Source organism: Alosa alosa, chromosome 17, assembly GCF_017589495.1.
Source record: "Alosa alosa isolate M-15738 ecotype Scorff River chromosome 17, AALO_Geno_1.1, whole genome shotgun sequence".
NCBI lineage: Eukaryota > Metazoa > Chordata > Actinopteri > Clupeiformes > Clupeidae > Alosa > Alosa alosa.
Window position 1 is genome coordinate 14,530,932 of NC_063205.1, and position 24,564 is coordinate 14,555,495.

The 24,564-nt window shown below is 42.0% G+C and overlaps 2 protein-coding genes across 3 annotated transcripts; both read right to left on the reverse strand.

Moving 5' to 3' along the window:
• Positions 1-588: 588 nt before the first annotated feature.
• Positions 589-9,280, reverse strand: kera (keratocan). 2 transcript variants are annotated; one of them, XM_048267385.1, is made up of 3 exons: positions 9,178-9,280; positions 2,803-3,675; positions 589-2,258 (listed from the first exon to the last, which is right to left on the reverse strand). In XM_048267385.1, exons 2-3 carry the CDS (start codon positions 3,659-3,661, stop codon positions 2,095-2,097), a joined length of 1,023 nt encoding a protein of 340 aa, XP_048123342.1. In that variant the 5' UTR covers positions 3,662-3,675; positions 9,178-9,280; the 3' UTR covers positions 589-2,094. The 2 variants fall into 2 exon arrangements, with proteins under 2 accessions (XP_048123342.1, XP_048123343.1); XM_048267386.1 differs by lacking the exon at positions 9,178-9,280 and adding an exon at positions 5,624-5,753.
• Positions 9,281-13,969: 4,689 nt separating this feature from the next.
• Positions 13,970-17,986, reverse strand: lum (lumican). Its single transcript, XM_048268129.1, has 3 exons — positions 17,562-17,986; positions 15,704-16,598; positions 13,970-15,303 (listed from the first exon to the last, which is right to left on the reverse strand). The coding sequence occupies exons 2-3, from the start codon at positions 16,572-16,574 to the stop codon at positions 15,152-15,154; spliced, it is 1,023 nt and encodes a 340-aa protein (XP_048124086.1). The 5' UTR covers positions 16,575-16,598; positions 17,562-17,986; the 3' UTR covers positions 13,970-15,151.
• Between the last annotated feature and the right edge of the window lie 6,578 nt (positions 17,987-24,564).

Here is a 24,564-nt window from a genome sequence, read left to right on the forward strand (position 1 = left end):
TTGGAAAAGAGCGGATATAAACACACACAGAAATCTCTCTCTCTCTCTCTCTCACACACACACACACACACACACACACACACACTCATTCTCATTCATATTTATGTAGACATTGTTACCAGTGGGCCAACACACACTATGATGGCTACATTGATTGGTATCTCTCTCTCTCTCTGTGTGTGTGTGTGTGTGTGTGTGTGTGAGAGAGAGAGAGAGAGAGAGAGAGAGAGAGAGAGAGAGAGAGAACTTCATAAACACAGCTTTGGTAGTATTAGATTATGTATTTAACCTCCATGTGGTATGCTAATTACTGTGAAGGTGTACATTGCTAAGTGCTAACTTGTTTGTTAAACAAAACTTGTTTTTCTGGACCCCCTTCCATTTACATATTTGTAATCCTCTGAGGCAGTAGAAGTATCGCTTACAAGATCATGTCTTGTAAGCTGAGCCAAAGATCTTTGATTACTAACCGTAGTACGGCAAGAACTTCCCAAACCCTCATCCTCATAGCAGGTAATGTTTACTTTAATGCTAAAGCGCCAAAGTAAATGTTTAAAGAAACTACAGATAGAAGACACATACAATAGGTTTACCACAGAAAAGAGCTTTATATTAAAGATAAACTTGCATTGACAAGTAATTTACTATTCAATGTGCAATTCAACACTCAGTACAAAATGGAAGAAATTAAGTTGTTTTATACTACAAAAAGATTACATTGTATTCAACAAACAGAGTCAGTTGAATTACAGTTGTCAATTATATTTACATTATTTTTCACATTTGAATGAATTTTCCATAGTCGAACGAGCAGCATGTGCTTCATTTGTCATGGATAAGTAAAAAACAAACTGTTTATTCACATGCAGTCCTACGCCAAAGATCCTACCAAGAAAAGAAAAACAAGGTCTTATTATCTATTATGTGTAGCCTATCGCTTTCACAGTCCATAATACACAAGTGGTACAAAACGAGGTGGTCTTTTGAAAAATATCAACTGAAAAAAGTGATGGTACCTAACAGCCCAGGCCCCCAATCCCAATGTTCAGGACGGTAGAAAATAACATAGACATCTACAAATTATTCACATGCAAGAAACCTAATGTCTCATGAAAATAAAAAGGAATGTATTAAAAAAAAAAAAAAAAAAAAAAAAAAATCTTTATATTTCATTGCATGACACCTTAAATGATGCTTCAGCACCTACATGCTTTGTCTAATAGAAAGCAGCACCAAAATAATGTGTATTTGCAATGGTCATCATGCCTCTTCAATGTTGTTGATCACAAAGGCTATAGCTTTTCACTTTCAGTTTTGTGCTGAAATCTGGCAGTTTTAAGTTGGGTGATCTTGGTTGGAGGGATGCCAAAATGCTAACTCACGAAGCACATAGTCCAATGACACATATAATCTCTCTGTGTTCCAAGGTGCATTTTCAACATCTGAATAATTTGCAAACAAACAAAACAAACATATCAGTACTGGTCATAAGCCAGAATACAAATCTTTGTAGATGTCATTGACTGCCCTTCTTGTGGGAAAATACATTTATGACAAAAACATCTCATTCAACCATAACAATCTTCATGGCATGGTTAGGTGGGAGACGTGATTTTACTATACATATACCATAGAGTGTATTGTGTGTGGCCTTGTAGCTAAATTACTCAATTCACTTTTTCTCCAGATGGAAAATTATGAGATCTAACTTCCAGAACTCTAATCTGAAACCTGGCCTGTTTGTCTCAAATACTTATACATGATTACATGAATACATGAATACACTTGAAACATTATGTCATGTGATGTAGACTGTGTGGCTTTCAGTAACAAGCTTATGCTCATCTCCTGTTCATAAAAATATTCTCAAAGGCACAATGATCAACACAGAATACTGATGGACCCAGTCAAAACTACTACCAGCAAAAAGAGACTATGGTTCAGTCTTGTGAATGTTGCTTAGAATAGTTTACAAATTCATCAAATACCAGAATGACCTACAAGCTTTTATGTGAACTCATTTGCTATACCCTTGTGAAGGTAGATTACCACCACTTGTTGTGACAAGTTCAAGGGCACAAGTGGCCATGGTTTTTAGATGACCACAGCCCTGAGAGACCTGAAACAGACCATCAGATCATGAGGAATGGGCGGCTGGATCTCGTTGCCATCAAGGCGGAGGTAGCGCAGACGGGGACTGTTATCATCAAAGTAGTCAGCACCACTAGGCACTGGACAGATATCTGAGCCATTTACACCTGTGAATAAAAAAAAAACACATGTAGATTTAAAAGTTGTGAAAAGAAAAATGGTAGAATATTTCCACTTGGTTGCATGATTTGTATAGTCTTGGTTGGTTAGATTAAAAGTTAATTTGGTCAAATTGAAATGTTCTGTGATTCTATGGAATCTTAGTTGGCCATCTAACATTGATTGAATGTTCTTTTTGTCAACTCAAAAAGCTGGTTATGCTGGTTATGAAGTCTTTGTAAGCCATCCAATATTGATTAAATTTTGGTCGTCCATTTAACATTGATTACAGGTTAATTTGGTCAATTCGAAAAGCTCTATGGTAATAGAGTCTTTGTGAGCCATCCAACATTGATTAAAAGCTAATTTGACCAACCCAATGGTATTTATGTTTGAGTATGTTTCAACTGTTTTCACTCCAGTTCAGATTTACAGTATGGTCTGATCCTGTTTTTTGTGGGTCAGAGAAGAATATTGCAAAGATTTTCTTGAACTGGATTTAACCCAGTTAACCTAAGCTGTGTTAGTTAGGCTGTCAAAAGCAAGACTCACTCTTGATCTTGTTATGGTCCAGATGTAACTGCTCAAGGCTAGCCGGAATGTGGGGAATCTCGGTCAGCTCGTTGTGTGACAGTTGCAGGTCCAAGATGCTGGAGATGTTGAACACGTACTTGGGAATTCCACCTTTTCCCAGCTTGTTCTCGTTGAGCCTTAGGAATGTCACCTTGGGAAGTCCCTTGAAGTACTCTGGGGGGATCTTCTCGATGTTGTTGCTGTCCAGATAGATCTGGGTCATGGTCGGTGGCAGACCCAATGGCATCATACCCAACTGATTCTTGGCCAGGTTGATCTGGACCAGGTTGGTCAGTCCTTTCAGGCTAACCTCGGTCACCGCGTCATCCTGGAGCTTGTTCCCTTGCAGGTCCAGCAGAGTCAGGCCGTCCATGCCAGCAAACACGCCTGCTGGGATCTTGGAGATGCGGTTTCTGGAGAGGCGCAGCTGTTCCAGCTTGGGGGGCAGGGGAGAAGGCACAGAGCCCAGCTGGTTGTCTTCCATGTACAGGTGCACAAGGTTAGGCATTGACCGGAGAGCACCTTCCTGGAGCCCCTCATTGGTCAACCTGTTACGGTTCAGGTTGAGCCACTTAAGCTGGGTGGCGTTGCGGAAAGCATCCTCTGGAAGCACCTCGATCCCATTGCTCTGCAGGTAGAGGTACCAGGTGTAAGGTGGGATCACAGGGACGCGTTTCAGGCCCCTGTTGTCGCAGTAGACGGCGTTGGGGAAGCTTGGAGGGCAGCGGCACTCCTTCGGGCAAGCCTGGAGCTGGGCCAGTAGGTGCTCATGGGGCATGTCCTGAGACAAGGCCGTACCGGCCAAAAGTACAACCGAGAGGAGGAGGAGACTCTCCATGATCCACGCCAAACCTATCGAGGAACATAAAAAAGGAACAGGAACAAGAGGATCAGTGTCTCTCCTCAGTAGGTCAGAGAGTGGTTGGAATTTGTTATTTTTGGTTGGAAGGTACATTTTGTGAAAAGCTTTTTAGATATGGTTTGCGTTCCAAGGACTCAGCTTGCCAGTAGATTCTCAATACAGTACCTTTAATTTAGCTTTGAATAATGAAGACCCTAAAAAAAAAACTTTTTGTGGTCTAAAAAAGACTATAGGATAATCAGAACAAGGTCTCTGCTACAGTTTTCAGATAATGCAATCAATCATTGTTTAACTCTGTTTATTTCTTGAGTAAAATACATTTACTATATCTTGTAAAGCTGTAGCTGAGATGGTAGACTTGCATGTTCTTCAATAACAAAATAATGTAATACTTAATTTTAGCCATTAAATACCTTTATCAAAAAGCCACTCTGAATTCAAATTATGAATGAATGGCAAACACCTTAAAAAACCTCCCAGGGATTACTGTAGACCCCCTATCAGGAAGTAACCCTCTTAAGACGTATGCAGCCAGGTCATCAAGTATAATGTTCTTACACACAACAAGATACTAATCTGCCCCCACAGTTGACATCAATCCCAGATTCAGGAAGAAGCATGAACACACGGTATACATTCACTCACACACACACACACACACACACACACACATACTCTCACATGCACACTGAGACACACACACACACACACACACACCAAAAGAGCAAGAGAGACAACCGTTGCCTTGAGCTGAGCTGAGAAACTTGATCAGGTTTACCTGACACAAGAGGGGAAATGGTGCACACCTGTTCTCTGCGTTTAACATAACAGTTGTTCATTTCCTGTCTTTAGTACAGCAATTATTACAGTCTGTGCTTTCCTATCATTGTCAAAATATTTGTCTAGGGGCTAAGGTACTGGTTCCATTAGCAGGGTATCAATCCTCAGCCAGGTGGCAATTTGCCAAGTTCAAAGAGGAAAAGAGAAGAAAGGAGAAGAAAGGAGATACGATTACAGAGAAAAGGAGGCCAAGGAATAATGTTCAATGAAATTCTAAATGAACTGAGACCGTCAGACAGACATACAACTAGACGAATCACTAGACCGACTGATTCATTGATTGATTAAAATGAAATATAAATCAATGTCTGCATGAAAAGGAAGTGCACTGAGAAGAAGAGATAGAATACAGACAGGAGTAAGGGAAGTATGGAGATGCATGGGGAAAAAAGAAATAGCAAAACCACATCAGGCACCGACTGCCATACCAATGCAGCCCCACCACCCCACTTCTTTCAGCCCAGTTCCCCTGTCATCTGGTAATGGTTTAAATTCTTGGTTTTGAGGCTTCTGGAACCGTTCATGTGATTTATTTCCTCAGTGGCTCAGTTTACCACCAGTGCACTCGTATCAAAGGGAGAGGCCACGGACACATGTCCCAATTACACCTGCCCCTGGGAGGCACCAGAGCTGCTCCGGCCTCCTCCTGAGGAGTCAGCACTGGTCATCCACTTCGCCACTTCACTGACCAGATCAGGCATCAGACGCCAGATCAGTGATCAGAACCAGTGAGTCCACCTGCATCCCTTTTACTGGTGAAGCAGAAGCAGCAGCGCTATTCTGACAATTGGTCAGCCTAAGTATGATTGGTCAGCCCGGGAAGCGATTTATGTCGCTTTAGATAAAAGCATCTGCTAAATATCAGTCACTTTACTTTAAATATCATCACATTACATTTCTGAATGGACATTTGCAAGTTTTGTCATATGCATCTGTGCATTGTGCATCCTCTTTTTTAATTCTTGCCTTACTTTGGAGCTCCCTGAAAGGATACATGCTTTATATGCATTGTTAATATTGGTCATATTGGTTGTTATATCTATTTGTTTGTCATATCTACTGGTGCCTTGCGCATCCTATCTTTTTGGCTTGTCTTACCTTAGGTCTTTCTGCACCGTGTCCGGTTCCCTGCACTGTGTCCTGTACTGTGCTGTGTCCTGTAGGCTCCTTTTCCCCTGTGGGACTGCTGTTCTGTGTGGCCAGTGAGGTCCAGGTGCCAAAGCGCGCTCGTATTTGTAGTATGGGTCACTCATGGCGATCTCCCGTCACTGGCCGTGACCGTGCCGCCACAGCTTGCCAAGCCCCGCCCACCCAAAGAGCAGAGGTCATAATCTGACCGCGGTGGCGGATCCCTCTTAAGCCGATGTGTGCTCAAGGCATGATGGGACTTGGCCCACATAGAATCAGGCTAATAGGGGCCTACCCGTCCAGATCATACCTGCCTCTCTCTCTCTTTCTTTCTCTCTCTCTCTTTCTCTCTCTCTCTCTATCTCTCTTCCTCCTCCCCTTCTCCTCCACTTTATCCTCTGTGTTGGCTCTTGTCTCCTGTTTGTATCTTCAGTCAGTCTCCAACTGAGACAACAAATGTCTTTTAACATCTAGCTGGGGGTTAAGGCAAGTCGTATTGCACCACTGTCAAAGGGAATTAATTAACGGCCTAAGTCAGCCTCCCAAACCCACAGTGTGTGTTATGTAAGTTCCTTCTTTCACGCAGTGGCTGACTAGCCCCATACCCCACACCACAGCCAGGCTGTCTGGTCATTTCTCCCTAGACTATTTTAACATCAAAGATGATATAATTTATGAATAAAGCGATAAATTATTGGTCGGGTAAACAAAGATGTGTTTTGCTGTGTAATGAATCCCAGTAGGATGAAGCATCATGATGGTTAATCTTTTTGGAACATCCTCTGCCTCACTATTCTTCTCCAATATACCAGATTGAGGGTTTTTTTTCACACATGCCATTCTTAAATATGGACCCTTTCAACAATAAAAACAAAAACAATGCTTGAACGTTCTATTTGGGCCCCAATCTACTTCCTCTGCATTAAGATAACATATGGAATGTTAAAAAGGAAGTCTTGTGGGGCCAACTATGATGCTGATAATGGAACTCTCTTGAAAGGGTCCATACATCAGTCACTGAGGTTTATTTTGGTCTTAGCTGAGCCTGGGTACTACGATTCATTGGACTTGGCCAGAACACGCTTGTGTGTGTGTGTGCATGTGTGTGTGTGTTTGTGTTTGTGAGCGTGAGTAATCATTAGATTGTTCTGAGTTCCTTTGACGCTCATGCCAAGCTTCGCTTCAGTGTTCTAATACCTCATCCTGTCTAATTGGCTTCCCCTTTTAATGGGAGTGCATCTTAATCCTTCCCACCACACACAGACACACACACACACACACACACACACACACACACACACACACACACAGCCTCCTCCCTCATCATCATGCATCTCGTGTCTGGGAAGGTGCTCCTCCTGGCTCTTCTTGGAGCCTGGGCGGCAAACACAGCAAACTCCCCGTAGGTATAAACAACCCAGGCTAATCTGCCTGCCATCTGTACTGGAAAGGGCTGCGCAAAGGTGCTGGGGCCCTGGGCTTGCCGCCGCTAATGCTAGCACCACGGGACATGAACATAACAAAGACCAGATGGAGGGTGTCTGACAGGGCAAAGGGATCAGAGTGGCGATCCATGTCATCACCTTGCAAAACACTACCAACTATTTTTCACCTCAAGAATCCACTTAAAGTACCTGTCAGAAGGATGATGGACTAACTAAATAAAGTGGCCTGTATAGGACAAATTAAACATAATGCTGGCTACAAAATTTTAAATCACACAGGATGTATAATGGAAAAAAAGATCCAAATGTTAGTGGTGCAGTATGCAGTTAGTGGACAGTATGTTGATTTTGCATCAACAAGATGCAAAACATTTGCCAGGTCTATGCAAGATACAACAGGCTCCTACGGGCAGGGCTCAAGTTGTGTAAAGCTAGAAAAAAGCCCTTCATCAATGAGAAGCAAAGAAGAGCCAGACTGAGGTTTACAAAAAATAAATAAATAAATAATGGACCATTGATGACTGGAGTAAGGTCATCTTCTCTGATTAGTCCAATTTTCAGCTTTGCCCAACACCTGGTCATCTAATGGTTAGACGGAGACCTGGAGAGGCCTACAAGCCTTTGCCAAAGTTAGGGAAAGGGGTGGATGCTGCTGGCGTGCTGATAACAAGCACATGTCTCTATACTGCACCAATAGGTCCACCTGGAGAGCCAAACTGTAGTCTGCCACAAGCTGTCTCCAGCAGTAAGATATTATGGTCAGGGCCACATAAAAATATCAACACCTAAGATACCACATTCAAATGCATTTGTTGCAGTAACCTAACCAATTTCTATTTAGAATGACCTTAAACAATATCAGGACTTATAATTCATCAGTGTAACTCTCTGCCTGTAGTTTTAACCTTTGGCCATGGCTTGACTATGGCATTGTAGTTCAGGCTGCAAAAGAAGAGCTCACTGGACTCATGCATGGTTATCATACAGTTTGCTAGTCTTTCAGAAGGGACAGATCCCATAACATTTTAGGAGTTAACAGTCTCTGCATCACCGTGGGAAGCATTTGTCTGCGTGAAATAGTCCAATACAGAGAGAGTATTCATGTGGTCTGGGACAGAGGCTTCCCATTGACTTTTTGTCAGAACATGCACTTGTTGGTTGTACATGCAGAACACGTAAATGTGATGAGCGAGGGATTTTACAACCATTTGGCAAAAATAAAAACGGAAAATTGAAAGCAAATGTTGGCCCGTCGTTGAAGAAGCTAAAAAGAAGCACATGCTCTGAAACCAGATAACATGAATTACTGGAAAAGGCTCTTTGCGCAGTCCAACAATGTTAATTGCACAAAAAATGTTTATTCATTCTGAGACGGGTTTGATTCCTTTCTCATGCCTTAAATGAAATCTAGCCGATAGTTGTCATTTCCCATGCACAGACCTTCTCATGCTTACCCTCTCCCCTCCGTGTCTCCCACACTCACTCTCACTCACTCAAAATGACCTGTCTGTAAATGACCAATGTTCAGACCCATTTGCTGGCATAAGAGGGAAAAGATTCCACAGGATTCAGATCAGAATTACTTCATGAGTGCAGACTTTCCCACAACCCTGCATTTATCTGTTCCCACTGAGTACATCTGATGCTGGGGAACCAAACTGCCTCAGGGTAGAATGCATAGAAAGCATCACATAAACTACACTAATCACATGCAAAAGCTTTTTGTGTATTTGTAGGCCAAGCCCCTCATACACACATACACACACACACACACACACTCACTCACACACTCAACCTGTCTTGCTCACTCACTCACATTCTCAAACTCAAATCTCTTTTTTTAAATCTTCAGAGAGGAAGGAAGACTTTCTACATTTAGATCAAAGCTATAGAAAAAACCCCCCTGATATTTATACTACATCAAAGCCCCCAGCCATGCATGAACAAACTACAAAGACAGGAAACTCATCTCTCCCCTGTGTATGATATTGCCCCCTTGCCTATACAACTCCAAAATATATAATAAAAAGGGGGAAAAGAGGAAGTGAGGTAGAGAGCAGAAAAAATGGAGAAGAATACCTGTGCTCTTCCCAAAGAGGCTGTTGAGGTGTGTGTGTGTGTGTGTGTGTGTGTGCAGAGTCACCGCGCTGGTCCACTGGCTATCCCTGGCTCTGAATTCTGGTCGGGGTCCACTGCTCGGTCTCGCTCTCTCTTAGTACTCAAGTCCAAGCAAGTGTGCTCACACACACACACACACACACACACACACACACACACTGATGTCATCCCTCTCAAGTCTGCACCTTTGACATCAGCTGGTTAAGGGGTGTGTGCTAAATGTGTGTGTGTGTGTGTGTGTGTGACTGAGTGTTGTGTGTCTGGGGGCTGTGGGGACCACTGCCTTGCAGCGCGGGTATTGGCTACTTATCGCCAACCCAGCCATTTTTTCTTTCAATCCTCTCCTATCCTCTTCTTCCTCATAAAAAAATGACGGGTGGGTGTGTGTGTCTTGGAGAGAGGAAGCGATAGTGTTAACACACACACACACACACACACCAGGCCTGTTATTGTCAGTCCCACCAGTGACTGCAAGTCATTTAACCCTTAAAGAGTGCAAGAAGGACCAGTCCATCCCATTCCCCATCTGCGTCTCCACAGTGATACCGTAGGAAGCAGCTTCTTTACGGGCTGGGGGGAGTAGCAGCAGGAGTGTCCACCCTGGAGTCATATACATCACTGTCCTGTCAGTCAGTGAGCCGCAGGGGACGCGGGTGTCCACTGCACAGACACGTTTTCATGAAAGTATGCAGGCAGAGGGAAAGAAAGGGGTGGTGTGTGTGTGTGTGTGTGTGTGTGTGTGTGTGTGTGTGTGTGTGCGTCGTGCGTGCGTGCGTGTGTGTGTGTGTGTGTGTGTGTGTGTGTGCGTGTGTCTGTGTGTGTGTGTCTGTGTGTGTGTGCGTGTGTCTGTGTGTGTGGTAGAATTAGACATTATGGGGAGAGTGAACTGTATGGAAAGTTTAGTATGCGTGACAGGCTGCGTAAAGAGAGTAGAGAGAGAGACACACACATGTGAAGCGCATGGTGAAGGAAGCACAGGGTGAGATGCAAGACAGGCGCATCAACATCATGCAGCAATTTGTCACTTTTTGAGGTATATGTTAGACATCTATGATAATTTAATGTTCTCTTCGAACTCAGTTTGATTGTATATGATCACATGAAGGACACCACGTGCCTGTCCCACATCTAATCTATGCATTATGTAGTTCTGTGGTTCGGGATGGAACGCCCTGGGAAAAAGAACGGAAAGTTTTCACAGCACTAGATATTTGCCAAAACACAGCATTAAGCAGGTTGATATGCTTTCATCAGTGGCAGCTGGGCTTTTGGAGGTGATTTCATAGTTGTGGCATGCCTTTTAGGCTAGTTTAAGACCAACACTTCATTCTGCATCTTTAATCAGCAAATCAGTCTTTCCTCATCAATCTCCATCTCTCTCTTAGCAGCCCACCCCACTTCCTCTCACAGACACACAACACACACACACACACACACACTCTCTCTCTCTTCCTGATTCAGCATTCAGCCGTAACTTTGTTTAGCCTCACAAGCCAGAGATCACAAGACTAGAGACGGCGCATGTGTCTCCACAGCTGCAGTGTGTTTATTGAGGAGAGACAGACTGAGAGAGAGAGAGAGAGAGAGAGAAGAGAGAGAGGGAGAGATAGCAAGAGAGAAAGAGAGAGAGGGATAGAAAGTAAGAGAGAGAAAGAGAAAAAGAGGGAGAGATAGCAAGAGAGAGAGAGAGAGAGAGAGAGAGAGATAGAGAGAGATGTGAGGTTGCAGAGTCTGTGCCATTGTTTGAGTAGGGTGGTGAAGAGGATGGGATTTGACTTTCATGACACATCTGAGAGGAGGAAGAGCTGAGGAATGGAGCCGGATGAAGAGTCTCGTTGTCCGAGCAACAGGAGAAGCCTCGTGGTGCTCCGCAGGTGGGGGTGGGGGTGGAGTGGGCAGGGGGGTTGGGCGATGGACAGGATGTGTGTTTACATTTGGGAATTATGGAATAATTAGGAGAATACACCTAAAACACATGATTCATTTATTGCTTATTCGTGTCATTCTTTATTTCTACCACGTGTGTGTGTCTGTGTGTGTGTGTGTGTGTGTGTGTGTGTGTGTGTGTGTGTGTGTATGTCACAGCTTGTTTCTTCTCTCTTTCTCTCCCGTTTCCCTGTTTCTCTGACACAAACATACACACACATGCACATGCACATGCACACACACACACACACACACACACACAAATACATTGTTACCTTCAGGTGATTGCTGTAGTGTAGTGCATATGTGATAACACTCACAGCAAAATTAATCACTCTCACTTTTGATACAAAACAGATTTTTAGCAACCTTCGTTATTTTTAGATGTGCCAAGTTTTTGTTCTCCAGCCCTGCTCCTATAAATCAAAAAAGTACAAGGCATTCATGTGATTTAGCTCCTTATTTCAAAACAAAAACATTGAATTGTGTGGTTACATTCAACGAAGTGCTAAGTCATATAAACTTCGGTCGGGACTTCCAACGTAACAGATAATTACATGGCCGACACAGTAGAATATGTTGCCACTTTCCAGAAGAATATGACTCATAGCATTAATTTGGGTCGTACAATTTTCAGTCAAGAAGTAGTCTGGAGCAGTTGGACCGAACGGCATCTGGCAAATGACTTTGCAAAAAGAAGGGGGTTGGTCTGAAAGTCCCCCCAAAAAAGTCCCCCCCACTGTCTGGAACTGGACTTGAATAGGACTCTTGGGATCATTAGAATACCATGCATCACTGCATTTTATGAAATACGCCAAAAAAGTTCATAAATAAATAAATAATGAAACTACCTTTCTGTTGGGTCTGTATAACATGATGTAATATGGCTTGCATAATGATAGCCATGCTAGGTTCTGTCTGTAGTTATTTTGTACAAGTCATTTCAGTGCTAATGTCACAATTTGTTATTGACCATGACGCTATGTAGATTTTCATCTAAAAACATTAATATTTGTAGTATTTTTCCAGGAGTTTTTAGCATCTGATTTTGCACCAACCAGAAATACATTTACACACTAAGACTAAAATGGAAAATTATCTGTAGTTTACTTGACTGATCCGTAGATGGTCTGCGAAATGACTTTGTATCATAAGTGGCATACAAAATATCATCATTCCATTGAATAGTTCAGAGCATGATTTGACTTCTGCCTTCTTATCAACACATTAAAGGGTCTTGGACAATTCTGTGAATGAATACCAACCATTGTACCTACGGTTGGACCCTAGGCTAACAGATGTAACTCCTTAGAATTTGAAAAGAAATTCATTCTGTTCCTCTGAGCATAGTTCCTGTTTTGATAAAACTGGAAATTACTGGATTAAAGACAGAAGGAAGACTTCTCTGAATGCAGGCGATGAGCCTCTCAGTAGCGGAAGACACTTCAAACTATAGAGCAGCCCTCGGCCGTTCACATGGCACAAGTCAGTCTCTCTCCCTCTCTCTCTCTCTTTCTCTCTCTCTGTGTGTGTGTGTGTGTGTGTTTGAGTGAGTATGTCTGTGTGAGGAAATGTAATGTCAGTGAAACCAGTGAAAGGGACTGATAGAGTAGAGGGAGAAAGGAGGAACACTGAACACTTACTGTTTTTGTAAATGGCGAGCCTTAAAGCTAGAGCAGGCCTCAATATGGCTGTTCAAATTATGCATGTGAAGCGTGTGTGTATGAGAGAGAGAGGAAGATTTATACGTGTATCTGAGTCATGTGCATCTTCTGTGAGGATATTGTGGTGAAACCACACAGAGACACATTTACATTACATTTATACATTTAGCAAAGCAACTTATATGTCAGTTATATTACATGGGCCATTCTCTCCAGAGCAAGGGCACAACAGTGAAAGCCAGGAATTGAATCCATAACTTTTCAGGCTTCTGCCAGCTCCTTAGCCTTTATGCTACCACCACCCCAACACTGCTAAGGATGAGGTTGAGGGGAAGATCAACACATAAGGGGACGCGATTTAAAAACTTGAAAAAAGGCAGATGATGTGAAACCTGTACATACCTTACCTAGAACCTTATGATAAGAACCTTCATGTACCTGCGAGCTTTTCAGCTCTCAACTCAAGTAGGTGTCATGAAGTCTGATTGTTCTACATCAATTACATGGTAAAAAAAAACCTTCAAAGCCTAATAAAAATGTTCCTCTTCACAAAACCCTCAAAGCTCCAGTCACTTTCTGAATGCATACTGTATGTATTCTGTAAGGTATACTCAAGTGCTGGGAACATGTTAGTACATGACCTCATATACTCAAAAGTCTGTGGGCTTCTTCCCAGGGTAACTAGGGCCAGATGGACTCAGTTCAACAGTAACACAATCCCAATCAACCCCAGAGTTGCTGGCGAGTCTCAGAGCTAATCTTTCAAACATGTTGTTGCATAACATTCTAAAGGGCTCAATCAATCTCATCTGTTAAATAAAAGAGACAGAGACCCTACAAACTCCATCCAGAAAGAAGTACCTCGGATCTTGAATAGCTATATGCTTATCCGTGTTCACTATCCTCATGAATAATTATTTAAGAGGATTTATGACATTTACAAGATAATATGTATCATGGTATGTAATGCACAAAATTACATTTCCCCATTGAGTAGGGAAGGGCAGATGCAGATGTGTGTAACACACTAACAAAGTAATCATTAACACAGAAAAACCTGAAGATGCACTTCGTATTTTGTTTATTTGAAAGTGCTTTTATGTGCAGCGTGCAAATAAGGTGTATTAGCATTATGTAGAACAACTGCAATAAGTTGGCAAATGTAAGGAAAACTGTTTTATTGAATCACTTTTACAATTCCACATATTCAAACATATTCAATTATAGGATTTTGCATCGTTGCAACAATGCCTTTCCAGTATACGTGTATGGAAAAAATACAGACAAATAACATCTCCATGGTAACCATTGAAAGATGCAAGGGCACTATTATGCAATAGCTTGAGATCAGAGATACAAAGGCTGTCTATCCAGAGACACTTCATTGAAACTCTCATTAGTAGTGATTACAGCATATATTTGCAGTAGATCCAGAGGCACAGCTATCTGTTGCCTACTTTATGCCTTATTGTAAGTGCCCTGTTCTTGCATACAGCTTTGAACACTTACATTTCATGACAGCAAGCCACATAGACTCTTAAAGAAATGAAGCAAATGCGATTCAAAGGTTTTAAAGTGATTAAAGTACACCTGTACCAGCATCTTGTCTACAGCATATCTTGGCGTATATCACAACACACCTGTGGATGGGTTGCTTGCGACCCACCATTTATTATTTATTTAATTTAATTTATTTTTTAACTAACTCATTTTTTATTCAGTACAGTTTGTCTTTCACTTATAATTCAATTGAAATTCATATGAGACTGATTTTCTACTTGTTGTATAAGTGCAGAGATTTAGCATAATTTTTAGCATGCTAACACTGCTAACAGTTAATGTCCATAAACCCCTAAGATGGTAAATATATCAATCACACTTCAAAAGTGTTCCTGAAACTACATTACAAAGCAACTTAAGACACCAGTTTATGTAGCATTTTTATCTATACAGTATGTAAGATAACATGTTGGGCATACGTTTAACACTAACATAGACTACACGTTCACCACTTGTTAGCAATATTAGCAAACAATGCTTCTGCACTGGAAGTGTTGTGAAGAATCACCTGGACATATTGTAAAAAGAAAATCAGTGTTAATTTGTATATGAACTGTTCTTCAAAAATCACTATTAGCTATGAACAAATCTGTCAATTTACTCATATAAGAGGCCTGTTCTCCTCAATTTATGTGACACACTAAGGCTAAGTCGTTAACATCAATGCTTTTAATCAACAGTGACTGTGAAGAAGAGATCACTGAAGAAATAGCGAACAGACCAGGAAATGGGAAAGGAGTTGGGAGGTAAGGGGTGTGAGTGGGCAGGGGGTGGGAGGCTCCAGTTTAGATTTCTAAATCTGTAGCCAGGGGCAGACACTGAGATGCTTCCAAGGGCAAGCTTTGGGGGGTGAGGTTGTTGCCGTCCAAACGCAGGTCCCTTATTTTGGAGTAGCTCACTGGGCTCACCACCTTGCAGAAGCTTGAGACGTCAAACTCTGGAGCGAGATGAAGAACAATCATGTTAGCACAAGCTAGGTCAACTATATGGGTGTCTGATGAGGCTAGGTGCTGACACCAGGGTCATGTGATCAATGTATACTTTATACGTATTCATTTGGCTGAAGCGTTAATCAAAAGCACTTTACACACGTCAATTATTACAAGGACCAGTCTCCCCAGAGCAACTCGGGGTTAAGTGCCTTGTTCAAGAGTACAATAGTGGCAGTCGGGAATTGAGCTCACAACTTTTCTGGCTACTGCATGCTAGCCACCACTGTGTGATGGCATCTGCTGAATGAGTTAATGGAAATTGACTGCAAATTATTCAACTTATCAGCTTTACTTTTCCTTTTCACAAACCAAGAACAGATCAGTGTATAGGCAATAGAAACTCACTGCTGATGTCGTTGACCTGTAGGTACAAGTGTTCCAGATTCTCGCCAATTTCCGGAATTGAGGTTAGCTTGTTGTAGGACAGGTCCAGCTCGACGAGGGACGACACGTTGAAAACACCAGCAGGGACACCTGAGTCCTGCAGCTTGTTGTGGGAAATGCGCAAGTATTGCAGTGTGGGGAGCTTCTGCAGATAGCCGGCAGATATGCTCTCGATGTCGTTATGGTCAGCGTAGAGCATCATGAGAGAGCTGGGCATCCCAGCGGGCAGTTTTTTCAGCTTGTTCTCACTGACGTCCAGCAGCATCAGGGACTTGAGGCCCTTGAAAGCACCGCTGAGGCCATCCGAGGTGAGCTGGTTCTTCAAGAGATGCACAGCTGTGAGGTTGTCCATCCCAGACAACAGGCCGGCGGGGAATTTGGTGATCTTGTTGCCAATCATCTTGATCTCCTCCATGGCACTGGATTTGGGCACCACAGCCTCACTGAGCATATTGAAGTTGATGTGCAGCTTCTCCAGCTTGGTGAGCTTGTCGATGGTGCCTTTCTCTATTTTACCATTGGTGAGGTTGTTGTTATCCAGAATGAGCCATCGCAGGTCTGTGACGTTGTCAAACACACCTGACTTAATCTCGGTGATGTGGTTGTTCTGCAAGTAGACGTACTTGATGCCAGTGGGCACAAAAGGAACAGCCTTCAGGTCACGATGGTCGCAGTACATGGCAGTGGGGAAGTTGCTGGGGCACTCACATTCATCTGAGCAGCGAGGGGTGGGGGCTCTGACCTCTGCGGGGTTGTAGTCGTATCCATAGTCATACTGGCTCAACACGACACCCAGCAGAGCCGCCAGAAGGGGCAGACGAAAGGGAAACATGGCTGAAATTTGGATTAATTTGACCTGAAACAAGAGAGACAGAGAGAGAGAGAGAGAGAGAGAGAGAGAGAGAGAGATACAGACAGACAGACAAAGACAGGCAGATGAGTGTGTGCAATATATTTGTTAAAAGTAAAAATATATGTTTCCTACATTAATTTAGTTAAGTGTTATGCATTGGTAACATGCTGCTTTTTATAATTAAGTATGCAGTCAACAAATATCCTTATTCAATTAAATATATAGATATTAACATTGCTGTTGCTGTTCTATGCTAACATGCTAATGAGAGATGGTTCACCTAATACAAATTTTCCCTAAGAAACCCCTCATCCACACCCAGTTACTGTTTGTACTAAGCAACAAGTTCAATTGCATTTAAAATTGAGATAGTGAAGACTGAAATGTACAGGGTGAACTGTCCTCAATAAAGTGAAAAACTATTCCAGGATGATAAAGCTGTGCAAGAAGTTTCCAAAAGTTGTTTTTTTCCAAGGTCAAAAGGTTTCCATATGCTTACACCTGTGACACAAAATGTCAGCACCACCACTGAATTAAAACCAAGACTCAATATTGAATGTTAAAGTTGAATAGTTCAGTATTTGTCAATATAACAATATTTTTCAAGTAAATATGTAACAAAACCTTAAGTAAGGCTATCCTACTGTTTAATGATGAAAGAAGATTGAATATTTAGGTGATCAATAATGTCTAAGACTAACTGCTTGAACAACACAATCAAAGTGTTTAAGCAGTGAAACAACGTCGTTGTCAAAGGCATCCTGCAAATCTATGCTCACCAACTAAGACAATACAAGTATGCAAGGAGCCTTTCCAAGCCCACCAAATCTTTGCAACTGTACTTAGGGTCTCAAAATCACTACAGTCATTCATTTCAGCACACATGCTACTTTATATTTGTGAAATAATGCCTAAAAAGATACATTGCATGCTGTAACAATGAGTTAAACTACAAGCTTCACTTACCTTACTGCCTCTGTCTTTGTGTCTCTGTGAGTGTGGGGTGGAGGCTTAGCAGGTACAGCAGTATGCTATGAGCAGCCAAAGGTCTCTGGAGAAGAAGAGAAGAGAGAAAGAGGGAGGGAGAGAGAGAGGGAGGGAAAGATTGAGAGAGAGAGAGTCAGAGAGAGAGAGACAGACGGAGACAGAGACTTCAAAAAAGAATGAGCCGCTGGTGCCAGAGTTCTGTGCTTCTGGGATAATAAATTGTAATAGCCTCAAAAGTCCCTTCAGACAGTTAGATGGATCTTAAGATGGCATCAGTGCAGCCCATACAACAAGACATCCCTGGTCAGTGGGCTCTGTCTAGGCAGCAGCAGGTGCAGTGATGCAGCGTGGGATATGGAGTTTTTCAGACTAAGCCCAAGACACTGTCCATGACACATATATGTGGAGTGGTCTGGTTTACTTTATCTCACGTTTTCTCTCAGTTGCCTTCCCCCCTGTCAACCCCCCACCTCATTCTCTGGCATGGATATCTGTGTGTGCTTTATTGTGCGAGTGTGTTTTGGATAAAAACACCAAAGGTGCCAACACAAAATTGCTCGTTGTAAAAGGAGCATAGTACTTTTTTTACCCATAGTTTTCCTTAAAAGGTTCTAAATCCTCGCACACAAGTGGAAAAATAACGATGAGAAAAATGCTCTGGCTTCTTTGGATGCCAACTGCCTGCAGCTTTCACCGTGTAAAAATCCGGCGGCAGCGTTCAAGCTGTAAATAAGACTCGGAAAAATTGACATGAGGTACGAGACCAGGCCAGATACAAGTGTTACGTAAGAGCTCACTAACCACACTTATTTAACCAACCTCCCCCAAAGCATGGCACCTTCAGTAGGAAAATAGTTTGAGACACTGAGAAAAACAAAAAAGATGGAGAGGTCTACAGTATAGGTTTGTGCAGGTAGAAAGACAAAAGAGGCCCATGTCCAACTCCACAGATAGGAAATGCAAGGCCAGCACTGGACAGGCATAAAGAGGAAAGGGTATATTACCAAAATAGAGAGTGCATGGCAGACTGTGTGCAGATGTCTAGATTTCTGAATCTTAATCTCGGCAAACATCAAAGGCAACTTTATTTCCTCAACAGCATGCCCTATGAATGGATTAGATGAAGAGAAACACAGATCAAAAAGAAAAATATGGAGAAGAGAGCCATTGAACATTCCACTGCTCTTATATCTTCCATACTGTACCACCGTGTCTCACCATACCGTTTTGTCTCTTGCTGTCTGACCTTGATACAGTTTGAGAAGATTCTGCTGTTGTTATCCAGATCCAGTTGTGATTCCTCTTTCTCTCTCAATGTACTTTAGTGTCACAATGGAATGTCTAGTTTAGTCTACTCAAGCAATTTAGCTTCCTGCTGGGCCTCAGACCAGATCTGAATCATCTGATTAATATTTCGAGGAGCAGCTTGTCTGTTGTCTGTTTTTATTACCGTCTTTTGTGATGGTGCAGCTTTCCTTTTCTTCTTCTCCTTCTTCTTCTTCTCCTTCTTCTTCTTCTCCTTCTTCTTCTTCTTCTTCTTCTCCTTCTTCTTCTTCTTCTCCTTCTTCTTTTTCTTCTTCCACCAACTCTCAGTTGAGTTACTTATTACTTGTCAGAGCTGTCTAAATGTTTCTTTAGTCTTTACCTTGAAGCCATTTTTATCTTTCATGAGATTGACCTTTGACATTTTTATCTGAGCATGAATCCTTCATTGTAACTCTCCTGTCCCCTGTAGTATTGTTGGATTCTCTTCCTTCCAAAGGATACCATAATTCACGTCTCATGCAGCCTCAAGGTGTGCACGTCAAGTTGGAGCTGTTGAATTCTGGTAATGTAATATTTGACAGATCCCTTCCAGGCAAGAGTAAACGTAAGAGCCTGACGGGTTTAGTGGTTAGGTTGGCTGAAGAGGAATTGGTGGCTCGTTGTAAACACACCAACCAGACATGGTGAGACTTTCCAACAACTTTCCCTCTTCCCCTAGTGCAGATGACCACAGGTCAGACATGACACAACACGGTTGTCAGAAGTTGCAAAGCTGCACAATGGCAGCAGTTTGGGAATTTACTGCATCTTGACCTGTGTGTAAACGGAGTGTACTTGTGGTTTTCAGTGACCGATATGCCAAGACAGGCTTGTTTCTGTTCTCTTTTTCTGTCATGCCACTTCTATAACTTGGGCCGAAAAACCGGGCAGCATCAGAGTTGCTAGGATTAAATTTGATGAACAAGAGGATTCAAATAATTTAAAAAAGTGTTTACATATTAGCTCAAAAACCTCAACATCAACAAAAAAAGTAATGGTGAACGTCTGGAAGAAATGGCTAGAACGTTTCCGTGCGCCTTTCCAAGTGAGTCTGTTTTCTTCCTCAGGTTGTGCCATGTTCCCCTGACTTCTGCAATTTCCCCTTATTCCTTTAGTCATGTCCTTACTGGTAATGCCTCAGCTAGGGAACTTTAAAAGGCATACTGTAGACAGAGGACAAAAACAGGAGCTTGGCTCGACAGTGTTGGTCTCCTTTTTTTGCGGCATCACCATTACATCATTTGACTCTTTTTTTTCCATTTTTTCCCCCTTGAAACCCATAAAGACCACAGACAATACCTTTTGCACATTTGTGCATTTCATTTTGTGCAGCAGCATTTAACATTTTTAAATAGAATTCACACCCTAACCTTTGTCTTCCCCTGTAATAACCTAATCTTTATTTATGTGGCATTGGACATTCCCCTTCTACGAGACCTATAATTTTTTGTGCCTAGGTCTCAGCCTCATCTAATTTTTCCCCAGACATTGGAAACATGACAGTGAGGGGCTTTAATGAATGATTAGTAAGATGATTTTTTTTAAAAAAGGTTGTATCCCTACATTGTTTGTAAATTGCTTTCATCTCCTTTTTGCCTCTGTAGTTTTTCTGCATAATTATGTATATATTATTATGACCGCCGCGCAGCGAAGCAGCGGTCATATAGGTTTAGTCAGATTTTTAAATTTTTTTTTTTTTTTTTTTTTTTTTTTTTCGCATGTCCAAATTTCCGTCAAGGATTCCCGGGACACTGAAAGACCGGGGTAGACGAAACTTGGTGGGCATGTAACCCCATATGGATAGCATGGAACCATCGTTTTTCGTTTTGATCTGTAGCCCCCTGCTGGACTGCACCCCCCGAAAGGAGGGTAGGGCAGACACAGTTTTCTGTGAATATCTCGAGAACCGTAAGGTTTAGGAGGACCATTTTTTTTTGTATGTTGATCTCAAGGGGCCATGTCAACCCATTCCATAACCACTCATTTCATGTATAGCGCCACCTAGTTAAACACAAAAAAGTAAAAATGAGGTGTTGTAATCGCAGGTATCTGTGACCTTACATAGTCAAAACTGCACGAAATTGAAAGTGTAGGATCATTATGACACCCTCCGAATGCATGCCAAGTTTTGTGAACTTTCGTTCATGGGGGGTCTTACAATAAAATAATTTATGTGTACATTTAGTGACTGTACACCAACAAGGATTCCCGGGACACTGAAAGACCGGGTACCGCGAAAAGTTGGGGGCATGTAACCCCATGGATAGCATGGAACCATCGGTTTTCGTTTTGATCTGTAGCCCCCGCTGTACTGGACCCCGAAGGAGGGTAGGGCGAACACAGTTTTCTGTGAATATCTTGAGAACCGTAGGGCCTAGGATGACCAATTTTTTCCATATGTTTGCCTCCAGGGGTCATGTTAACCCATTCCATGTGCACACATGTGCATAAACAGATACACACACACACACATACATTTACAGTAATCATACGTATGACACATACTCACACAGTAGACATATGTACGCATGCATGCACATGCACAAACACACATACGCAGGCAAACACACAAGCACGCACATACACACACACACACCCACACACATAAACATAAACTTGTACACGCACACAATTCAAGAATTTCTCAGAATTATGAACAGGCAAGATGGGGGTGGGGTTGTATAAAATAAATTTTACATGTGAAATCTATGAACTAATCATGTTTTGGTACTTGTTGTCTAGCAGATACCAGTGAGAATTGAGTGTGGATAATGCAATTTAGTGAGATAGTTAGAATCATATAGGCCTTTCAGCGTGATTTATTTTTGTGGAAAAAATGTGCTGGACTGGGCGGCGGTCATATTTTGTACCGCTCTGCGCTAGTTCATTCTTAAGTTCTTGTTATATCTGCCAGAATACTGAGAGATAGGAATATTGCTAGATTGGTTGACTGATGTTAAAGTAGAAATCCAGTTGTCATAAATGAATGACATTGGTCATAAATGACATCAATTTAAGGCCGTAATCATAATACACAAAAAACTACACAACAAATATACAATGTTCAAAAATGCTCAAAATGTCCCCCCAATATCAAGATATAAATTGTTCGGCTACAGTAGTATCCCTCACTTGTTACAAACTAGAAAATGGTATGCTAAATGGTAACAGATTAGAGATGATATCAGTTAAGTAAAGAAAGTTGATTACAAAGTATTGCCGGGAAAACATTGACTAGACATGCACAATAATCCTCTCTTGAGCCATTGCTTTGGTCAATTCGTCATTGCTTTTGAACCTGACTTTACCCAGTGTTAAAGGGACACCAGGCAAGCCTAATGCTTTTTCTCTACGAAACTCCCCCTCGCTCGGTCTGAAGCTCTTTTCCTTTTTTTTGCGTCTTCTGTCAAGGGTTTTCGCTGCTTCTTCGCCGGCTCTGCCATTATACACACGTTTGCAACAATCTCTAGCGTTTCGTTAGCCTGCCTCTGTGCTGTAAACTGATCCTGCTTCGGTCGGCGGGTAGGATACACCGAACTTGCAAGTGGGATATTCTTCCTACAGGCAGTAGGGGCGGGCGAGAGAGCCTTCATTCGCCCCGTAACTAGTCATTTAACCATATACCGACTTACGAAGATGATTAATTAACACAAAAACGTTGCCTGGTGTCCCTTTAAGGTTTGTACTGGAAATGTATGGAAATTATATAAAATGTATATTAAATCAAGTCCAGATATTGAGCCTAAAGCGGGGGGTTATCATGATAATGCTAACTGGGCACCCAGATAGCAATTTCCTTTGGGCCGGATCCGCATAAAAGCCATTAGATCCGCCTGTAGCGGACATACGGTATCTGACTGTGGGCCAGGTCTGCTCCTGATACAGGTTTCAGCTCTGCTAGCAATGCTGTTTTATCACCGGTTTACAGATTTGTCCCAGGTCCAATTTCCGCAACTCAACTGGAAGTCAGGAGATCGTTTTAAAATACAAAACACCGATTTGGCCCAAACCTGTGATACGGATATGAGCCGAAGGACCATTTTTTCACAGCAGACCCAGGTGGTAATGATATTAATTAAGGTGCTGATTCTGCTAAATTGACCTTTCCCTACTTCATTGTCAACTGGCTGCTAAAGAAAAAAAAAAGGTATTTTGGAATGGCACAAATTTAGAAACCATGGGGGTGCACTATGTTCCCATGGCCACTTCATTTCTACAGTAAGGCTGGAAAAGAAGATGTAGTAGGCTCAATATTGATCATATGCTCGTTTCATTATTTTTATTATTACCTAGCAGTGGTAAAAGTAGTCAATTGTTGTTTGTGTCAGATCAAACAGTGCTATGAGACAACCCCATATTCTTGCCACTCATGTAGAAGTCCAAGCAGTAACGTTAATCAAGGATCTTTGGTTTGCTCACTATCAATCTTTTGACATGATTTGCCAGCCTGGACTAGGACAGCCCAACTTTTCAAGGTAGGCTCTGCTTTTCTGCTTTTTATCTCTGTTGGTTTATTCAGAGACAACAATAAGCAAACGAGCGATTGATAACTTTACTGTAAGGTTATACTATTATTTTCCAGCAATATAGGCTAGGCTACTAGCTTAGCTTTGAAACAAAACAGCCATCACAATAACTAGCCTATGTTGGTAACAGCTAACGCCAACAGGATCACTGATGATAAAAAAAAACGAGTGTAATTGTGACTTAACCTATTTTCAAAAAAGGAATAAATGGCTCATATTTATTTTTGTTGTTTCAGATTGACCATGGAGATGACTGAGGAAGACAGCCTGAATATCGATGGGAACAGTGGAATTAACACGACTTAAACTTTGTCTGGGTCTGGGTCAACCTTCTACAGCCAGGTTGTTGAATAAAAAAAATAATAAGACACTTATGTGTAAAGTTTTTTTTTTTACCCCTTGTGTTTGTAGCCTAGCTTATGTTTATCAGTTGAGCTGTTGGGAAAACGTTACGAACTTTAGCCTGGGTGAACCTATAACGAACCTGTTAGCAAATATGTAGCAAACAGATTTTTCAGGATAATTAGCCCTAATTACCAATCACATTTCACATGTCAAATAAAGCCGGCTGATGTCTGATAAACGGGTCCGTACCACACACAATAAGCGGACCCGTATTGCATATGATAAACAGATCTGGAACACGTCAGTAACACAGACTACCATACGGAACTGGGCCAGTCTTAGCCCTTATTGGTACCAGATCCGTCAAACGGATCCAGACCAATTTTGGACCGATGTGCGTTTGGACGCCGGATCAGGTACATTATGCAGATCCGTGCCGGACGTTGTGGTAGGTGTGGCCCAGTTCCGTCCCAGTGTATGTTTGCTATCTGGGCAGGGATGGAAGGTGGTATGGGTGAGTAAAGGAGCAAAAGCTGACGCTTGTTAAAAGATGTCATAGCTTAAGGTGCAATTGTTTTGCTTTGAATATTGTTTACATGATCACATACGATCACACGATGGCCTTGTGTAGGCCCTAGAATGTATAGTTTGTAGTTCAATTTAAAAAGAGCACTAATCAAATGCTACAGGAGAGGAAGGGCGGAGAGAGAAGGCAGTGCGTAATTTCTAATTTCTCCAAAAAAATGACCCATCCGTACATTCGCTTGGTATTTTATAATTCCATGGTATTCTACAACTTTCATATA